The sequence below is a fragment of the Ambystoma mexicanum genome, chromosome 11 (assembly GCF_040938575.1).
Source record: "Ambystoma mexicanum isolate Mex_15411 chromosome 11, UKY_AmexF1_1, whole genome shotgun sequence".
Classification (NCBI taxonomy): domain Eukaryota; kingdom Metazoa; phylum Chordata; class Amphibia; order Caudata; family Ambystomatidae; genus Ambystoma; species Ambystoma mexicanum.
The window spans coordinates 1,264,874,414-1,264,896,206 of NC_090934.1; the positions used below are offsets into that span (position 1 = coordinate 1,264,874,414).

Consider the following 21,793-nt stretch of genomic DNA (forward strand, 5'->3'; position numbering starts at 1 on the left):
GGCAAGCAAAGGCACGCAGAATTTCTGGGAGGAGGTGGACCAAACAATATTAACAGGTAAATGGCACAGAAAATGAAATTAATCTGCAGGCTGTGTAGAGGGGAAACGGGGTCTACAAAACATGTAATTCTTACTCGTCCAAAAAGGCCTTAAGATCAAGGCACCTTAAGGGACATCTGGCATCATTACAAGTTTGGTGGCAAATCTGATTTACCACCAAAACCGTTCACCGTTAAAGCCACTCAGTCCCGTAGCATTTTCACAGGATTATGAGTCATGGTACAGGGGGTCCAAATGTACATTTTGAGTCGTCAATAGGACTGGGCTTTTTGCAGATTTACAGCGAGCTGTAATTCTGCATGATCTGCCGATTTTTGGCCTTAAAGTGTAGGATTTACCTCTGGAATTATGCTCGAGGTACATTTTCCAATTCAAGGACAAAACGTGGAATTTGGCGGTGCAGTAAAAGGATCTTTCTCTTACCATTAAAAGCAGTGGGACGAGACCAATTATTAACAAATGAAAAACAAGAAGTGCTAGAAAATCTCTGAAGGGTATGGAGCTCATAATAGGAATACAAATACTGTAGAAGCTGTTATCAGGCGCTCAGTCAACCGGTGCAGTCTATTAACTGGTCCCCATCATTGCCGGTAATAGTACTATTGTGGTTAATAAAATGCCAGAAAACAAAGTTTAGAGGCCAAATAATCCAAAGAGAAGGCCAGTGCGCTTCGTTTTCGACTGCCTTCCAGAATACAATGTAGTTATTGGGTCCCCATTGATGCGAGATAATGGGGTCTCTTACTATATAATGTTGACCATATTGTGCTCAACCATTAAAAAAATAAGGCACTTGAATTCATTATGAATTTTATCAGGCAAATATAGACCTTTGCCCCCATCTGTCTCGAGACTTCTAAAATTCAGGATCCCAAAGGAAGTTTAGTTATTAAAAAGGGGCAAAGATATGCATTCACATTTAGCCATGACTTGAGTTTTTGGATTCTTTCTCTAGACTTGTATCACTTTTTCCTCTAAAAGGACAACAGGGATATGCTTTGTACCACGATGTGCATAGCGCTTCCAAAAAAGTCTGAAGGGGTCTGGCGCGTCCATGGCAGGTCAAGTTAATATGAAAATGAAGGAATGTTAGGTTAAACGTGTAATGGGGCCGAGTAGTACAAGTACTATTGTTTTACACGTTTGAATAGATTTGAAAGATCAGGGGGAGGTAAACCGGTGATGGTAATCTAACAACCAACTTTATATCAGCGTTCCGCCACATTCAGAGATCCAAATTCAAAACTCACCAACACAACCTGTTTGTGTGGGAAACTTAATCCACACAAAACCGTAGGCTCTAACAGAGCAATCCTCAATGAAGCCCAAAGGGTCTACAAAATGGGGGGTAACTGAGTGGTCTGCGTGACCAAACTATAGGTGACGCAATCAGTTTAAATCCCGCCAATCTCTAGACGAGGCCCAAAGTGTTGAAACCCTTGCTCTTCCAATTACGCCTTGTTCATCGGCAGGTGGCTATAGCGTGCGTGTCCAACGCCCGTGGTCCACAATGCACCAACCCTCTTACAGTACAGGAAGCGCGCTCCCGGATATGCGTTCATGAATCAGAGACAGGTGGGTGCTTGCACTCTGCCTCCAGGAGATTCCCGCTCCCAAAGGTCATTGGTTTTGCAAAGACGCTGTATAAAGGACTCCAGGCAGTGATTAATACAGGGAAACAGAGAGCTGAGTGCACAAACTCAATGTTCTTTATTCATCAAAACAAAAATCACACCACTGAGCCGCAATAGACCTACTTCGGGCTGAGGGCATTTAAACATTAAAAAGGGAGGGGAGAAAGGACAGCAGTAAGTAGGTTTAAGTGCTGAGCCTGGGACCCGCGTTGCCCATCCCGACTAGCTCCAGCCAGCTGACACCTCAGGCAGCCCATGTAGAGACTACAGGGTTACACAAGCTGCCTGTAGGTATCAGCACTTCGGTTTAGAAAAGGCATCCCCTTTTTGTTTTTCTAAACCGAAGTACTGACACCTGCAAGCAGTAGGTGTAACCGTGCAGTGCGGACTGCCTGATGTCTATGTACTCGAAACATGAGGAAGGCTGGACTGCCTATCTGAGTAACTAGTCATCACCCAGCATGAAGCCTGGGTGATGACTAGGAAACAAGAGAAGAGACTGGGCCCTCCTCCAGTCATACTTCTATTTCAAATAAAGAGACACTAGCAGCAGGCAGACCTTTCATTCAAGGAGCCCATGGTTAAAGCGGGAGATGGGGCACACTGGAGTCACCTTTTGGTCTCTGGCGCTTCTTACTGATTTTTATCCATCAGCTGTATTTTTGGATACCGAGGCTTTAGCCTCATTACTCCCATCTTCTCAGGTTAAGTATGCAGTCATGGGTTAGTATTCTCCTTGGACTGTGTGGTCTCGTCACAGTAGGGCTGGTTTCACAGGGTCTTCGCAGTGATTGGCCACGTGTAGCGGTCGAAGGGGTTTGCAGTGGTGGCAGAGATTCTTCTGATCAGAGAGTTCGGGTTCTGATCCAGTCCTTGGCTGAATTTCTTACTCAGCTTCGCTAGATGTTCGTCCAACATCTTGATGTCCAGGTCTCTGTGAAGGTTTGCTATCCTTGTGAAGATTGGAGCTCCAGACGATATCCTCAGGGCCTTGTTCTGGACTATCTGAAAACTCTTCCGGTGTCGCTCATGGCAGGTCATCCATGCTGGGGAGGCATACGTCAGGGTTGGTCCGATGATCGCCTTGTAGACGTTGATCTTTGTCCGGAGGGGCATGGACTTGGTCTTCAGGAATGGGTACAGTGCTGCCATCTTGCCTTTTGCCTTCTGCCAAGTAGCCTCAATGTGGCTTTCCCAGTTGAGCTTCCTGTCCAGGGTCACACTGAGGTAGTGGCTGCTGCTTTCCCATTTAATGGTCTCCCCATTGAGGCTGATGGTGGGTGCTCCTGGATCTTCTTTCTGGTGAGCAGCGTTGCGGTTGTCTTGCTGGTGATGAGTTCTATCCGCCAGTTGCTGTACCACGTCGGAATGGTATCCAGTGAAGCTTGCAGGTTCTTTTGTTTAAAAGGGAGGGGCTGGGCGCATCAAAAAGATAATAATGATGCCAGTGTGCCCCAGCTTCACCTCTTTTACCAGCCGCCTCCCCCTTAATCGAGGGGGGCTTTTGTTAGAGGGTGTGTCCTTAGGCCACACCACCCAACTACAGTCACCCCCCTCCATTTCCAATTCCACTTAAAGCACTGGCAGTACGTACATAAACAACGTTTTTAAAATTCCAGAGCTCGGAGGAAACACAAGGCACAGAGCTGCACAATCACACGTATGGAGGGTCATGTTAAGTAGAGACCATCTAGCTGGCATGATAGCTCTGTGGGTTGGGACACTCACTGCAGAAATGTATGTGGCACAGTCGAATACAAATCAGTTTGTGCCATGATCATTAAATTGGCAAATGCCCAGGGATGCGTTAGTAACCCGCTGGGCACACGCAACAACATCCCAAAATTAATAAGGAACACCAAAGACCACCTTAAATTCAGAAAATTACTAAAAACCTACCTCTTCAACACCGGAGAATAAAACCAAAACAACAATAAGACAAACGAATCATCAAAAAAGGACAGTGACAAACCGCTAGAACCGACAGAAGTACCCGGGGCACCAACAGGGCTGACGCTGGACACAGGGGTCCACCCGCGAGACACAGAGAAACGGATACAACTACTCCAGCCAACCCTTACCATCCCCCACCGCCCTTACAGCCACAACTAGGTCCCACGAGGCTGTGGAACAGACAATATACCACCAATCACCACACAACCGGGTGTATGGACACTAGCAGCGGCGCTAGTCATGTGGAGGGGGGGAGGAGCATGCAAGGTTATTAAGGGAGCGGGCGGAGGGGGCAGCTAGATCCTCAAACGGCCTCGAATGCAAAATCGGGCACATACCTCCTGAGGCTCAGGGTGTACAAGCATCCCGTCGGGTAAGATTACACGGTTCAGTCCAGGATAGAGATGACTAACGAATACCATTAACAATTTCCTTCTCTGCATACACCTCTCAAACTCCAAACCAAACACAACCACAAACCTCTAGCGCAGCAAACCGCACGAACTTCACTACACTGCAACAACAAAACAAAAAAACACATAGACTCGCACATCAGCACACGACGACTACCGGCCGCATACACCCCAGGCCCAGCCGACGGAACCACCGGGCTGAGGCTGCCAACAGCACATCACTGCAATCTTGCACTTTTCCAGCCTCCACCCACTAACCCACCATCCCCCCCCTCTTTCAGAGCCGCCAGAGCGCCAGGGGACCACTCCGGTGGTGATAGTGCGCGGTACAAATGACCTTTAACATTAACATGTCTCAATTGGAAGACTCATCCTTTCACCCTTCTAGTTGGATAATATTAACATCTACCAAGTGAGCAGCAGCTCGTGAGTCATGAGCTCAGGCTTTCATCGTTCTGGCGTTATTAAAATGGGCACCAATAGGTTGGATAGTAATAACACCCATCACTTGAGTCTCGGGGGGAGAACCTACTATTTTTAAATTGAACTTGGTTGTGCGACTCTGCCCTTTATGGCAATAAATTAAGCACCACCTGAGTTCCTCGTGGAGCCACCATCATCAGCATTAATCTGCCGGTAATAGGTTTGAATGAATCCCGTTCAGACACCTCAGCCTTTCACATTTCGTGAGGTTGATAAAATGGGCACCCACTGAGCCGGGTGATGTGATCACCTACATTTTAAAAGCTCGATGTGCATTTCCGTTCATGGGTGTGCTGAATGGGTCACTGTGCTGCAAGGTGTCACTCTTCGTCAAATACCGAAGGTGATCCCAAACAGAGGAAAATCTGACCCCGGCAGCAGACCAAGCGCACATCAGATAATGAAATATGATTTACATGTATTGAATAACTGAGTGTCATTGGCTTACACATTGGGCAGCAAAAGAGGGCGCAGGCAGTCCAAGTATACGGTTCATTTACATTACAGCCATGTTGCATGGAATGACGTTAATAGCAGGGGTCTGCAACCTTGCACCCCCCCCCCTAAGGGACCACGGGAGTTGTAGCCCAAAACATCTGGAGAGCAGCAGCTTGCACACCTCTGACGTATAGTGTACGAACAGGGGACAAAGGCTGGAGGACAGAACAGTATTTTTTTCTGCGAGAGCCATGGGCAAATATTTTCCATTCAACTAAAATCCTTTCATTCGGACCCACATTACATTTCATATCCATTTTCACACACCTTCTAAAAGTCGGCAATGGAGGTGAAGTTCCACAGTGCTGTGCCTTTTACAGACCTTACATGACACTTCACAATAACCTGCCCCTGGTCATGCAGCGGACTTTCAGGGAACGCCTCTGCACCGTTTTACAAGTTGGCTTAAAATAGTGGACAAGCAGCGTAAAGGCTGGTGCCTCATCCCCTCAAAGACACATCCAGTGCCTTAAGTGGAACTACAAAATGAGCCAGGGCTCAACAAAGGTGCGTGGCATAACGGCAGGGGTCCTACTGGCCCATTAGGCCAAGCCCTCCAGATGAACCCCAGCTCAATGGGCTACTGGCACCCCTGCCAGGCAGCCTTTTGTAGAGATCTGCACCCTCTCCCCATGGGGGAAGGGTGCTGATGGCTGCATGTATGTTCTATTGGCTTGCCTAGCAGGCGATAGCGCCTCGCCTATTCAGCCTTAATGGTGGCGCTGCCCTCGCCAGCTGGGGAGGGGCAGCGTCACCATTAAGGCTGAAAAGGTGAGGCCACTGGAGTGGAGGCCGTTTTCATGAATACTGAACTCCCGTGATGCCTGGGAGCTTCAGGATTTAGGAAGCCCTTTTGCTTCCAGCGACCGCCGGCCCGCGGGCATCTCTTCCTTAAAGGGGTGCCTCGCAGGAGCGGCGCCACCTTCATGGCTGAAAGTCATTTTTGTAAAGCCTGAAGCTCTCGCTTGTGCGAGAGCTTCAGGCTATAGAAAAAAACCTTTTCGTGTAGCGGCCGGGGCTGGCAGGACCCCGCCTCAAAATGAGATTTCAGAGCCTGCCCACTTATACCCCTGGACACATCTCTTTAAAGAACATGCCCCCCCCCACCGCCCCCGAAACGATTGCACTGGCGTTGCCTAATGTACAAAGTAACCAGGCATCACACCTGGTCCATCGGGTCGCATCAGGCACGCCAGGACAGCCTCCTATAGGAAAGGAGCCCTCTGCCCGGCCACGTACAAACAAGAGTGGGAAAACCCAATACCCTCCCCCCCCGCCCCCGTTCTCCCTCTGCTGCTGAGTGTCCAAAACGAAGCAGTCCAGCCTGCTCTGCCAGAAAGAGGGGGGTGAGGCCAGTGGGGTCGTCAGGAATCAATTGGGGGAGGGGGCCAAAGACTAAAGTAGGGGGACACCTGCCTATTAAAGTAATTGTGTGACGTCACAAGCACTCCTGCAGATAAGCCTTTGTGCACAGCAACTACCAACCCCAATTGCACCTCCCCTCCCATCAGAATGTAGGCCAGCCAAACCATTAAGTCATTAATGACCCATCATTGAGAGTTTGGCACGCATAGAGTGCAGTGAGTAGCCCATCTGACGTTGGGAGCCCCAGGATTTCATAGGAGGGGCCCAGGCCCCCCCAGAGACGCCACTGGTTGGTTGGCGGGGGAGACTCATCCTGTATGATTAGACTCCACTAAACTGATGGCCATGCCCTTATCCACACACCGTCAGCGTTTTAAAACGTGCTCTGAAGTGACTGCGAGGCAGCAAGAGCACTTCACTAAAAATGTTGAGAGAAACCGATATTGCAAATGCACTTATATGCCATTGACTGCCGCTCAGCCCCATTTGTTGGGGTGGTCCACTACATGTGTGTAACCGAGAGCAGACATGTCTCCTCGCTGTTGCCCCTCGCCCAATCCCCTGGAAGGGGGTGGAGGGCATGGACATCCACAGAGATAGCAGTAAACCCGCGGTGCTTCTACTACATCCGAAGCATGCCTGCCTTCAGGTGTGTGTTGCCCGCCTTCACAACGTGCTGTCTCTAAAACCAGTCTTCCTTCCCACCCATGCCAGTGGGACTGTGGCACTTTCGGGTCAGCTCTAGCGACAGCCAATGCGGCTTGCAATCTGTGGGCACAGGGAGCAGCCCAGCCATGTCCCTTTCCACACTCCGGGCTGAGCAAGACTGAAGGTGCAACTGAATTGCCCATGTAGCGGCAGAGAAGTGGTGGCACAGTTTTACCTTCCAGTGGCAGAGAGACGCTGTCTCTTGCTGTGAACAGAAGGGGCACGCAGCATTTCCTTGGCTGCGGAACTTATGGGATGTTCCTATTGGCACAGTACTTTCAGAATTGGATTGCTCCTTACTGTGCCCCAAAGGCAGTGGCACAGATTGGGTATTTGCCCCATTGTGCTATTACTTTAAACCCAAAGCAAGGGAATTCCATCAACGCCACTAAATTAGCGGCACAAGTGGAATTTCCCTCATCATGCCACAGAATCAGAGCAGATGCCGACTTTGCCTAGTTGTGGCACTGTTGGAATCCCCCCCCCCCCCGTTGGGGATTAGAAGCAGTGCCTCACATGGAATTTCTCTTGCTTAGTTATAGAAATAGTGGCACAGATGGAATTCCAGTTCTTCAGGAATGTAAGCAGTTGCTTAGATGGAATTCCCCTTATGAGGAATGGAAGCAGTGTCACGGATCCTTACTTAGGATAGTGGCACATGTGGTATTCCCAGTGTTTAGAATACAAGAAGTGGCACAGGTGGAATGGCACATAATGGAACTTTCCTTGCGGTGGCACAGATGAAATGTCCCTTGTTGTGCAACAAAAGTGGTGTCACGGTTGAATTTTCCTTGCCGTGGCACAAAAGTAGTCACGCAGTTGGAATGCTACTTGTTCAGGCACACAAGTAGCTTCACATGTGGGATTTTCCAAGTTACGATTCACGGCTGGTGGCACAGAATGGCATAGACATGTGTTGTCCCCGACAACTGTTTCGAGCAGAGGTCTTCAAAGTGTTGGGCGCCTTTTGATCGAATGTGATACAAATTGTGCTTATTTTTTTTGGTTTAAAGGCGAGTTGTATTTATTGTTGGATTGTTCCAAATGTACAAAAAGAAATAATGACCCACCCTGCTTGTCCCCCTGCCCACCCTCTCTGCCTTTAAAAGGATTTAAACACCCTCCCCCACCAAAAACAGACTGGTCCTAGTCCGTGAATAATCTTGAAAACAGTGCATGTAAGAAAATGTATCCACAAAGTAAAATGAGACATGTTTATTTACGCCAGATGGGGTCCACTCTCCTCCCAGGATTTCACATTTCCATAGGGGCCCCTACCAGCCATGGTGTACACACATTCACTTTAATAAAAATAGTGCTTTGGTTGCTTGCTTCTTGGAAAGATTTCTCCAAGATTACTTTGATGGCAATCTAAAGAAATATCTGAAATCCGAACCCGTCCGAGAGAGTAATGATGGTCCTTTCAAGGTGGTTGTCGCTGAGAATTTTGATGAAATTGTCAACGATGATACCACAGATGTTTTGATTGAATTCTATGCGCCCTGGTGTGGACACTGCAAGAACCTGGAACCCAAGTACAAGGAGCTGGGAGAAAAGGTTTCTTCGGATCCAAATATTGTTATTGCCAAGATGGATGCCACAGCGAACATTGTGCCTTTGCCGTATGAAGTCAGGGGATTCCCTACAGTTTTCTTTTCAATGGCTGGTCAAAAGCAAAATCCCAAAAAGTATGAGGGTGGACAGGAAATTAGTGATTTCATCAGTTACCTGAAGAAGGAAGCCACAAACCCACCAAATATCCAGGAAGATGAAAAGCCCAAGAAGAAAAAGAAGGGTTGTAAACAAATTGTGCATTTTAAAGAATATTTATTAAGCAACACTGGTCAAAACTATTAGCCGCATAGTGAAGTAACTTATCAAAGTGACCAACATTGGCCAAAAAAAAAATGGCCTACACCAGCATTTTTTTTTTTTGGTTTGGCCATGGGCTTATTGTCCTATAGGCCAGTCCGCGCCTGCTGAGCGCACAGCAGGAAGTTCCCACTCTGCAGGGATGAGGGCACTGGGCGGGGCAGGGGACTCATTTGCACCATACACTTTTGGGAGGTTCACACGATGTAGAAAGTGATTGACAGGGTCTGTGACGTTGAGGCTTGGCCACTTCTCCCGCATCCTAAATGAGTATAAAAGGGCCTTGCTGGCTTATGACAGCACTTGAGCCAGCAGCGAACCCTGCAGAACGTGCTGGACCTTAAAGGAATCTTGGCCAGCTGCACAGTAGCTCCTTTCACGCACAGGTGAGTTTGCAGCTTGCCGTTTCTCATTTGTCTTTACTTTTGGAGCAGACCTAAAAAAGTACTTTCAAATTGCAGATCGTGGGCAATTATTTTTGTGGCTGTGAATGTTATGGTATGCTATATTGCTTAATCTTGCACTGTGAAGTGTTGTTACATTTGCGGTACGCCCCCCTGCAACGCTCAATGCTGCTTTCAAACAATGTTCGTGCTACCTAACCGGCAGTACTACTTCTAGGGCTTACTGCAGCGCACACATGCTTTCTTCAAAGATCGTGGCACTCCACTTGTAAACACGTCACACCTAGAGGGAATGTAGAGCTCTGCCAGATTCATTTCGGCTCCCAAACTCCGCCGCCCCTGCTGTGTTTTGCGTTTGTACCGTTTCCCGGTTATGTCGTGTTCGTACTAACTAGTCTGGCGCTGTGCACGGCGCCCACAAATCAGCGCCAGGGCCTTTTGAATCTCGCGCTCTTGGTGATGCACGGGATCGCTTGATGGACAGGCGATGGGGAGCGGGCACACTAGGAAGAGCGCGCCCACGTGGTCTGGGCCAGCCCGGGATCCGGCGACACCCAGGGAAACTGCCCGCGCTCCACATTTCGCCTCCTCAATGAATGCTACTCTTATGACTGGGAGAGATAGCGGCGCTATCATAGTGCTACTCGTCAGTCAGGGAGTTGGCCCCAGTTAATTAATTTACAACTTACCAAGAACACTTCCAGCGCAGCTATGAGCATCACCCTGTAGATTTCCCAATGGGTCTCTGCACCATGACTGACTGACCGACTGACTAACTTGGGCGGGGTTTTTTTACCGGAGACTGGAGTATTTTTAGGATCTCCGGAAGGACGCTGCAATCTCCGGGTTTTTGGTGTTTCCGGTCCGTCAGATCCTCCATCCGATTGGCTGCAAAAGACTGCTGCCGGTAGCCAATCGGGTGGAGGTGTGGGCGAGACCCAGAAACGGCGCGAATGTGCCTGGCCTGCGCACTACAAGAGGCCGTTGCTGGCGGCCTACTTTGGGCTCTTTTCTCTACACATCCTTGCAACGTCGCGCTGATTACCGGCCGCAGTGATGTGCCCGAATTGATTCTAACCGTCCGCAACGTAGCTGGAGAGAGCTGGAGCCAGCCCGCCGAGCCTTCCTGCTGCCGTGCATGCGTCGTGCCAGGGACGGTGCCATTGCTTAAGACTGCGCGAGCCAGGAAGCACTAGTTGAAGTAAGTGGATTTGTCTGACTGCGTTTCTTTTGCATAGCCTTTCATGCCCAATGCGACCGGTAAGTACTGCTTTAAATCCAGTGTCGTGACACCGAATCGCAAGCAGTACTAACGCGTTTATTTGGCGTAAGCTTTCATTCTTTTTGGGCAGTTTGCCTTCTGTTTTATTTGCCCTTCAATTTAGAGCGACTAAAACATACTGGCCAAAAAGAATGAAAACTGAAACAAAATACACTTCTTCCACTCTTCCAAGAAGTGTTTTTTTTCCACTTTTCTCAAAATGCATTTTTTGCCTAACCAGGGCATGGACCACTCAATTTACATGCTGCCCTGTTGGGTCCACTGGTTTTGCAAAGCTCCTATATGCCTGTTATATTTTAAACGCAACCTGCCAGTTCCAGATCTGGAGAAGCCAAACTGATTAACATGGGACACACTTGTCGCACAAATCTTCAGAACATCCCTAACGTTTATATGGCTTGAAGGGGTACAGCAAATCATCTTACGGTTGACCTCAACAAATGGGTCCGTGGCTGAGAATCCGTGTTGAAGAGAAGGACCTATTTGAATTCACTTTGTAAAGCCGACATCTGGGATTGCACCATATCGCCCCATGAAAAATAAACAGGGTGAAATGCCCGCTTTTGGTACTGCATTGGTTCTTGGGAGTTTTAAACATGCACACATGTTAACGTTACCTGATGGTGGTTCTTCAGTTTGATGGGTGTTTTTGGGTTGATTGCCTGGAAGTAATTCTATGTTAATTATTTCTGGTGTTCCATGTCTCACAGAAGGTTTACCTTTATGTCTTTCCTCAACAAAGCATCAGTGCATCAACTCAGCCCCAGATCAATGTCCCTGCCTACAGAAGCACAGAGCATTGTACTGTAGATGCTAGGGGAAATGGTTGGCTGACCTTAATGAAAACCACAAATGTGTTCCTTTACAATGCTGCTGCAAGCCCTTTCCCTAGTGCAGGAAGGGGGCATACAGTAGCACCGTAGAGCTGTGTATTTTGATACAACAACCGAGTTTACCTTTTTGACAGGTGGGCAGAGCTGTGTGCAAATGGGCAGTCTTGAGGGGCATACATCTCAGGGTTTTTGACTTTCAAATGTAGGCAGGTATGCTCTCCACCTTGGGCCTCTTGTGTGGTATTTTCAAAATGTACAACAGGAAAATGGTTAGGCTTGGTGTAAATATATAATATGGGGCCACTTTGAAAATAATTTTCAGGGCCAGTTTTTGTTTAGTCATCCCTGCTTCACATTGTCTGTGGTCTCTAGGTCACCCAACGTGGAGGGTCCTATACATAGACCAGTGAATTCCATTTTTTTCTACAGCTTTGGTTTGGTTATATAGTGGGTTGATCAATTTCAACAATATAACATCACTGAATAATTCAAAGACAATAAGAAACATCTGTTTTCTTTGAGAAGTAACCTAATTTTCCTCATTAAAAGTGGCAGAGTAGTAATATAACAAAACACAGTTAAGAGTTCAAAAGCCAGAACCATAGTAGTTTTTTTTTATTTTTTTTATTTTTTTTTTTTACAGGAGTACGATAGAACACATCAAAACACAATCGGTTCCAATGGTAACAAACTTGTTTTTACAACACTCACGGGAAGGTGGTTAAATACCACTACATTTAAATCCAATCCAAAATAAACTCCTTTCAGATTTAGATGTGGCCAACGTGTTTTGGATTTCTAATAATCCATCTTCAGAGCTAGAGGTTCCTATTATCTACGTGTTTGCTCTGTAGATACCTAAAAGGCTGTAATGGCAAGTCAGTGTTAAAAAAAAAAACATATGGTTAGTGTATATATAGCTAGATTTAAAATGAGATGTACTGACCTTCACACTTTTTCAGTGGTGACATGAGATGGGTGATGCCTGTTGAAAGTTAACCTAGTATACGTTTCATAGAGGAGACCTAATAAGGGTTATAGTATCCATGAATAGATAGAAAATGAGACCCACCCAGCTGTGAGAACAGTGGTTACATCAGCAGGGCAGTGATGGAACTGTCGAAAGGGCACTCTATTTGCTGGTTTGAAGAGGGAAAGAGTCAGAATTACTATAGGCACGAAAAACACAATATTCCTGGTGTAGTAGGATTACTGCAGGGTACATTTCATGTGCGAGACGTGTGCCTATGAGCAAGGAAAGCGTCGGCTAGGTGCAATTTGTTAACGGCATAACTAGAGTATACATGTTTGTGCTCGACATCAGTAATGTACAATCTGTAATACTGGTCGCCTGTATGGTGCATTTATGAATTAATCAACATGATTTGGCCTCTCCGTGCACCAGAGAAAGGTGTTCGTGCAGCACAAATTAAAGGTGCACTCCTTTATTCACAACAGTGCACATATTTAAGAAACAAAAGCCAACCGTTGGAAAGAGGCTGGGAGTATTTAATTCAAGACACCATCCCGATAGATTTCAAATGTTGGCAGGGGGAGGAGTTTATATAAGATTAATACAAATGTTCGGTGTTTTATATAACACTGCATTTTCAGTGCACTTGCTAGCAGCTGTTACAAATATCTAACAATACCGGCATTTGTGGTACTGGATTTTGAAAGTAGGATGGATTCAGGCAAGGAGTTGGCTCTAGGGTGTATTGAACCCTTGTCAGAGTGGCAGCTTCTCCTGGACACATGTGCACTGTGGAACAACTCACGTGTGGGCTATTCAAAATAGATTACAAAAATGAAAATCTACAGTGCAGGCACAAGATAGGCACTCCTTTCTCGTGCTAAACTAAAGGCGATGGCTGGAAGGTTTAGAATGAATCTTAAGGCATTCCTTCCTCCTAGTCGCCCATGCCCCGTGTGTGCGTACATACGGGCAGCAATTGGCGGGTACCCCCGGCCCTCATTAACTGCACTTTGAGCTTTTGAGTACCCGCACTTCTCAATGCCAGAGAGTACACTTACTCAACTATGTTGCGAAGTGAAAACAAAAGCTTTTCATTTCACTTTATCTCCACTTAAAGGACTAAGCTTTTGCAGCCTTTGCTGGAGAAGCAATGCCTTCTCGCTTCGCCTCTCCACCAACTACCCACCGTGCCCACAATGTCTCCTTCAGTGCCCATTCTACCACTACCATTTTCGAAATTCTGGAAACTCCTCAAAAGATAGAATTTCTGAGTGGCAGTAACTCACCCTTGTATCTTACTCGTATCTTGAGCTTCCACCTCAATTTGCTGCTTTTCCTCTTGTCTCATTTAAAAAAAAAAAACAAATCATGCCCACTCCAGCAAAGAATTGAAAACCAACTTGGAAACACCAAGTAGAGGGATATATGGTGGCTGTTCGTGTGTGGAAGTTGACAGAGGCCCTTTTCCCAAGCAGAAGCTGCCTGGCCCTATCCAGTGTTCTCTTGATATATTCGCCCTCAGTATACACTTGTTGCAGCTTTTTCCTTCTGATGCCTACAGAGATCAGGAGCGACTGATGTTGGAAACTCACTGTACCATATCTGCACCTTTTTGTTCCTGTAGGTAATTGCAACGCATATGCAATGCTGTGACCATCTAGTAAACGTTTTTTTTTTTTTTTTTTAGTTTTCACCACACCTCGGAACAATGACGCTTTTCGATGGCATCTACCCATTCTACCCCCAAGGAAGGAGGCCGTTTGTCTTCGACGTCGAGCTCCTGGCAATCATCATAGTCTTCCTGACCTTCGCTTGCTCCTTCCTCCTGATCCTGCCAGGGATCCGAGGCTGGGCGGTAAGTGGCAGTCTCATCTTATCCTGTGCTTTTCTCCAGGTTGTTGACACGATTCCCATGTGGTAAGGCTCTGCCAGGAATTGGAGCAGTGGTCTTCCAACTGTAGGGCTGTCTTGAAGGATGTCCAGGGAGGGGGGTGGGCGAGTTGAACGCTTTTGATAGAAAATATTAGTAGTTAAAGTTAGTGGGGAACGCATTTTTTTTACTCTGGGGGAGCTCGGTTTAAGGAAGTTTAAATACCACTGAATTAAAGGGATGATATGTGACAAGTAGCCATCTGACACCCCAAAAGTAAACAGATCCTCTAGTATTCTTAATTGGTGGTCCTATGCACCCCACTCAACGTTCGACATGTCGGGTGTAGGCTCATGAGCGATATATTTTAATTCTTTGAAAAAATTAAAATGGGCCATGGTCAGACATTTGCTAGTGCAAGAGTTGAAGACTGCACAGTGGCAGCGGGTAGGACATTTTTTGGTGGCACAAGGTAGGCCTTGATTACAAGTGAGCAAGAGTGAAATTGAAAAATGTGAAAAAAGATGGGTACATGCCCCAGCCTGCAGGCAGTTTCACGTGCTCCTGAGCTGCATAGTGTTTATGCCTTCAGCCGCAGTCCTGATAGTAGGCTGCTTTGTACGGGGAAAGGAATTCAACACCCGGTCTTGCACCTTACAAGGCAGGCAGGACTGGGTCTAGCCAGCGGCATGTCCGTCCAGTAAGGTACCAGTTTTTTTCCATGTCACTGGTACACAATACTCTACTGCTAGGATTTGGTTTTGCATTAGTTTCACGTTGTTCATTTTAGTCAATTGAGATGACCCAAGACTACAACTCCCAGAATGCAATTGGTGAGCGGGGCACGATTTCCCCAGTGATAGGGAGCCGTCTGGTAACCTGAGCCTTCAGGAAGAAAGGGATCAAAGAGGTCTACATTTGGCTTTTGGCTTTTGTGACATCACAGCATTGCTTCGGAGGCTGGGCTTTTGAGGGATTATCGGGGTCTAGGACCCACATTTTAGCATGATTCTGCATAGAGGCCCTGGAGTACTTAGCATCAGAGATGTAACCGCAGTGTGTCGGGTGACCTCTAGGTCTCGGGCCACCCCTCCGCATTTAATCCACTTCATAGATTGGCAACTACTCTTCATGGCCATTGGCAAGTGTCCTCCATGGCCCTCTCCTTACCAACATCAACCAGAGTACGTCATGGGAAGCGGCTGCGCTCACCTGCACTTTCTCTAAAGTGAGCATGAAGGGCGATGGCATGGGAGGATCTTGCCCTGCCCACTTTAAGGGCGTCCCTCGGCTTTTGTCAAATAAGAGGACTGATGGCGTAGCCCAACAAAGTGAAACATGTCAACAAGGCTCCGCCCAGTCAGCAGAGTCAGACAGTTGCACTGATAAGGAGGCACTACTATTGAGAAATGGAACAAAAAAGATGCCAGTCCGGGGATGTTACGTTTCGTGCATCAGTCACAGCTGTGCTTGGAGTAATGCCAAGAACTAGAGGTCTTTGTACCTCTTAAACCGTGTTCTCTAAGCGGGGCCGGCTGAAGATGTTTAGGGCTGGTGTTTGGGGTTCCCCCTTTTCTTACAGCTGCGAAACAGTCGGGGGCAACGGCAAGGTGGTTAAATTATAATTCAAAAGGATGCAGTGAGTTGGTAATGGCTGTAGATTATCATGGTGTTGGCAGTCATCTGGTAGCTAAAAAAAAGCTATGAATCACTGACACAATGGACGTTATTTAATTTATTTATATCGCGCTCCAAACCCAGACTTCTAGGCGATTATGCGTAAGAAATTTGTTACTGTGCGTGTGGTTACAGGCAGCATGAACAAGGAGTAGTTGCATCATAAAGTGCAATAAATTGAAGGTGGTTACTGGAATTACGTTACAGGCATTAAAAACAGGTTATTACATCACAAAAGTGCAATAGAGTTCAGGTGGGCTCAGTGGAGCAGCCCAACGTTGCTGGATACTGCAAGAGGACGGTTATATGCTGAGCGAAAGGGCGAGTCGTCTCTGTTGTGCTGCTGAATTTGCTGGTTCTACACCGTGGACTTTACTAACGCGGAGTCGGAGACTACGAGGTGCGTGTGCCTTTAAGGGTGAGTCAGCTGACTCCTGCAGCCGCCCTTATCTAGGCCGCCTCAACGCCCTTGCGGTGTAAGCCCTCAGCGAAAGGGCGAGTCGTCTCTGTTGTGCTGCTGAATTTGCTGGTTCGACACCGTGGACTTTACTAACTCGGAGTCGGAGACTACGAGGTGCGTGTGCCTTTAAGGGTGAGTCAGCTGACTCCTGCAGCCGCCCTTATCTAGGCCGCCTCAACGCCCTTGCGGCGTAAGCCCTCAGCGAAAGGGCGAGTCGTCTCTGTTGTGCTGCTGAATTTGCTGGTTCTACACCGTGGACTTTACTAACGCGGAGTCGGAGTCGGAGACTACGAGGTGCGTGTGCCTTTAAGGGTGAGTCAGCTGACTCCTGCAGCCGCCCTTATCTAGGCCGCCTCAACGCCCTTGCGGCGTAAGCCCTCAGCGAAAGGGCGAGTCGTCTCTGTTGTGCGTGGAGTGCGGCCAGGACAGGGGCCACTGACTGCAGTAAATCGAGTTGGACCTGACCGCTGTCCACAAACCACAACTTTGCGGAAACTGTCAGGATGAGCCGTAGAACTGAATACTCTAAGACAAGTCCGTCAAAACGGCCTAAAACACGAGCCCAACGCAAAAACTGGACGTCGTCAGTAGAGGCCACAGAAGACCTGGTGCAGTTGGTCCATGCACTCACAGATCAGGTAAGCTACCCAGTAACTATATCCCCACTTAACACATACGGAACGGATGCTGAATGTACAAGTGTCATGTCATTAAAGGATAATATAAAGGCAAATCTTAGCCCGTTGGTCGCCTGTCCCGGTCAGTATGCACAATCTTACCACATGTTCACATACACTGACGAACGTTGTGAACTCAAATAGTGCTAATACGGAGCAAACAGGAGATGTTGATTATGACAGATTGCATCCCTTATGTGAGCAAGAGCATAGTCGACCTTGCTGCCACGCTGGGACTGTCGTTATTGGAAACACGCAAACAACAGAGGGGATAGATGAAAACAGTGGACATTGTAGCCAACTGATTTTTACGGAAACCTCTACTAACGGCAAGCAAGGCGAAATCGCTATTACTGAACAACGCAAGGTCCCAGCGTTAAAAACTCTAGCTTGGTACGGCTATAAATCATCAACAGAAATGCGCGGCATACAACAGGAAGATCCTGTTAACCAAACACAACGCCAGGAACCTGGCACGCAATCCATTCATCAGACACATTCAGAGCTTATCAGCATCCCCTTATCTACAGGACCGGCAAAGAGTAGATCAGTCTACTACAGCACATTGGAAACCCAAAGTGTTAAAGTACTCACCAAACAAACAACTAATGATGATGTACTAGCTCACTTGGACGAGGAGGTGTTTTTACGCACCCCAATGCACTGAGTACAGTAGTTGCAAATAAGACAACAAATGTCGACGTCCATATGCCTTTAACTACACCCCGAAAGCAGGACGTGATCGAAAACCGTCGCAACTCACTTGAAGTAGTAAACAAACTTCTGTCTGATTTAACCCGAATTAACAAAACACGTGCTCTGAAATGCGACACAAATATGCTGCCCATAACTTCATCACAAATTACAGGAAATTCACGTTTGGATAATTCCACACGTGAAGAACGGTCGTCACTCACTACTACTCAAAGAATGGCGCTTACAAAACGAAGTAGAAGAGATGTAAGCAGTATTGAAAGCTTAAGATGTTCCAAAAGGAAAAAATCGAAATGGGAAAGCACTGCGAGGCGGTCATCACCTCTTGCAGAAAGACCAATAAGGAACAGTAACGTAAACATCAACTTGGACACACGAGTCAATTTCCTCTTCTACATCCACTGATTCTTCAGTGGACGAACCTTATTTAAAGGAACGACCTCAGGCAAAACGGTACAAAACCAAAATTGTCTCGCACAACAGGCGCGCTCAAGAACACAATAGGGGTTCCCCTGCAATAAATACCAACTGGCTAAGTGACATGCAAGCAACTATTCTATCATCTATGGCCATTTCCCTGGCCCCTTTCACAAAATTATATGAACATCTAAATGAAAATACTAAAGATCTCTCAACACTGGTAGCTATTTTGAACACTAAAATAGTAGCCGTGGAAGCTAACTGCGACCTGTTAAAAGCTGCTCAACATGACCTAGCCCTTAAGCAAGATCACATGATGACTGCGATAACGGCCCAACTAAAAAACAATAACATGGACAAAACTTTTGGCCGAAGTGGCAAGGGAGGCTTTGAGTATCTTTAAACACAAACATAACACAAAAGAAGTCACACAACCACAACGCACAAGCGGTGTGGTTTGCCTCACTGAGCAGGTGGACTCAGAGGCTCCATGTAATTATGACATCTCAAAAACCATGACGACTGAATCCTTAATAGTATCTGACCATCAAAGTATCGGATACAACGGCAAGGAATTTCAAAAGCCTAGTGAAATTAGCTCGTTTGATGAAGCACTGAGCGCTAGTAAGGCCGTGGATAACCCGGCCCTCGCAAACCCACAGATCGCTTCAACATCCGACGACAAACACGTGGACAACCAACCACCTGACGTGAGGTGTGCAAAGAAGGATACGATAGGGGACTTGACACGAGTCGATCCAATACCACTTGCTGAGTCGCTGCAATTGGCTACAGATGTACCTAGCCCTGACCAAGCTTCTTCTAACTCAGACACAACGAAACTCACTGTGTTCGACATCTTTAAGAACTTACAGGGGCAACGTCGCCCAAACTTGGCAGCTACAGCGGTCAATAAGCAGATGACGAAGAAAACAAAAAATCTACTCTCAAAAAAAATGAAACAGACTACTAACTCTAGGAAGTTCTTGCGCAATCTGAAAACGGTAAACGTCACTGTGAACACAAATGATCGGAGTGAACGACCGCAAGCCTGCTCGCTGAAAAACAAACCTGAGAACAACATTGAGTCAACTGAAGAGCAGGTGGCTGAGCTATTCGAACAGATAAATCTGTCAACTTATGACGACGAAGCATTGTCTCAGGATATCGAACTGTTGGAGACCGCAAGGTCTAATGCAGAAATGGCAGAAGAATTAGATGACGGGAAGATCAATCAAGAGGAACTGAAACCCCAAAATAATCAGCGCAGTTGTATAATTATTAAAGAAGCCGATATCAGCGCCGTAATGACAGTGGCTCACTCACCTACATTCTTAACAATGGAGGAAAAACGAAACAGGTTATCTAAACTCAGCATTGCTAAAAAAAAATAACACGATAATCGCCATGGAAACGGCACACGACATACTACACACTCATCAATCCCCCTAAAGCGACACCAAGCAGTAACAAGAAGAGATACGTGGGCCCCCGTAAGAATGCCCAGCAAGCTTCAGTGGATAAAATAGAATGGTTCAGCCCTCATAAAGTGATCCTGGAAAGAATTGAAAATGTAGACAACTTGATCTTAAACCGGCACAACGTGCTGTACTTGTTCCAACTAATTCCTAGCCTAAGAACGATTCAGTCTGAGGACTTAAAAATCGTGGAATTTTGCGATGAAAAAAGGAACGACAAAGTGATTCTACATACGCAATCAAAAATAATCTCTGAGATCATATTAGAAGCCAGCTCCACTTTACTATCACTGGGGTTTGATACTTACAGGACTCGCGAGCAAGGCGATGAGGAAATGCAACAGACTGTTCAAAGGTCTGTGCACAACAAGTCTATCTTGGAAAGAACCAATGTCAAAGGTAACAGCAAAAACGCACAAACAATCACCTCTGAGACTTATAACAAGGAAGAAGTACGTCTGAAACAAAATCGGCAAATACAAATAACAATTGACGGGTCATCTACTGTTAAGGGTAATTTAGAGGTAAACCAAAAAAAGATTGATGAGAGGAATGAATGGGATTGGATGGCGGCTGCATTAAATGATAAGTCAAACTTATAATGCCAGGCGTGTGATAAAAAAGAGTCAATTAAACTAGGATCTTGGAACACAAGAGGTTTTAGTCATCTCTTTCATACACCCTGGTCACATGACCTGGACTTGATTTGTCTGCAGGAAACGTGGCTATCCGACACCCCCATTATGCAGGATTTTGAAACTGTAATCAATCCCGCAATAAAACAAGACAAAGGAAGACCAATGGCTGGGTTGTTGATTGCGGTAAGGAAAGCAACGGGCCTGCAAATCGTCTCAACAACTAATGTTTCACCATTCATTCAGACAGCCAAGGTCTCATTCCTAAATGATACTAATAAAGAACCAGAAGTTCTGAACATCATCAATATCTATTGGAATCATGTTAGGATAGAAACACAACACTTTATTGATCAAATAACAACTATAATAGACGCCCTCTTTGAAACTATAGAAACTCCAAATTTGATCATTTGTGGAGACTTTAACATAAACTGCATAAAGCATGAAAATGAGAGAGGAAGAGAAAGTAATAACTAACGGCTGTAAAAAAATAGCGACAAAATGGTCGCAGGAGAAGCTAGAAGCATGTTTATGCTGAATGGAAACACGACAGGTGACATTCCAGCGAATGCTACATGGAACAGACTAAATCAACAATCCGTTTTGGATTACATGTTTGTGTCAGAGGCCCTTCACCTACGAACAACTAGATTTGAAGTTAAACCAATGGCCTACAGTGATCATGATATGGTGGTAATGAATCTAAAGGTATCACGTATGACACTGCCCGACCACTGGTCATGGCCTGTATTAGTTCGATCGAGTAGAATACGGCTCGAACTTGCAGACGCAGAGGTAAATAAAATTGTCTAATCTAAACTTGGCAATAAATGAGGTTGAATACTGCCACCTACTGACCGATTTTACAGAACATAAACAAGGTCTGAGGAATAAAAAATTTAAACACACACACAGTTTCGACCTAAAAATGCAACAGCGCAAAAGAGTGATGCGTCATGACTTGCGAAACATAGCGACGGGGGATAAAAAGGCAATGGCATTAAAGAAAAAAGCAATCAAACTTATAAGAACTGGTGTAAGTCTCACAAAGCAACTATGCTTCAAAACGACTCAGAGGCTATGATGACAAATCTACGAAACAAAAATTCGGCGAACTTTTGGAAAACTATAAATAGCAAATTTGCACCGCAGGATGCTATGCAGGCAAACTGTATCTCAGAAGAAACTTGGATTTCCTTTTACACCAAAATGTTCAGTGCGAATGGGCTTGTGAAAGACGACGTCCACTCAGATTTAGTCATTTGGGACTTAAAGTTTGACCAACACGACATTTTAACTACGAGCAAACGGATCGAGAGCCCCTGGCCCTGATGGCCTCACGAACTACACGATCAAGCGTAACCCAGAAGCTTGGTCC

The 21,793-nt window shown here is 46.4% G+C and overlaps 1 protein-coding gene across 2 annotated transcripts in view; it reads left to right on the forward strand.

Moving 5' to 3' along the window:
- Positions 1-9,287: 9,287 nt before the first annotated feature.
- Positions 9,288-21,793, forward strand: part of LOC138504308 (dual oxidase maturation factor 1-like) — a 29,257-nt gene continuing 16,751 nt past the window's right edge. Inside the window, exons 1-2 of one of the 2 annotated variants that reach the window (XM_069624717.1) lie at positions 9,288-9,372; positions 14,169-14,336. In XM_069624717.1, the coding sequence (XP_069480818.1) occupies positions 14,190-14,336 (147 nt within the window). In that variant the 5' untranslated portion in view covers positions 9,288-9,372; positions 14,169-14,189. Of the gene's footprint in view, positions 9,373-10,392; positions 10,592-14,168; positions 14,337-21,793 lie in introns of those variants that run through there. The other variant, XM_069624716.1, reaches the window with a different exon arrangement.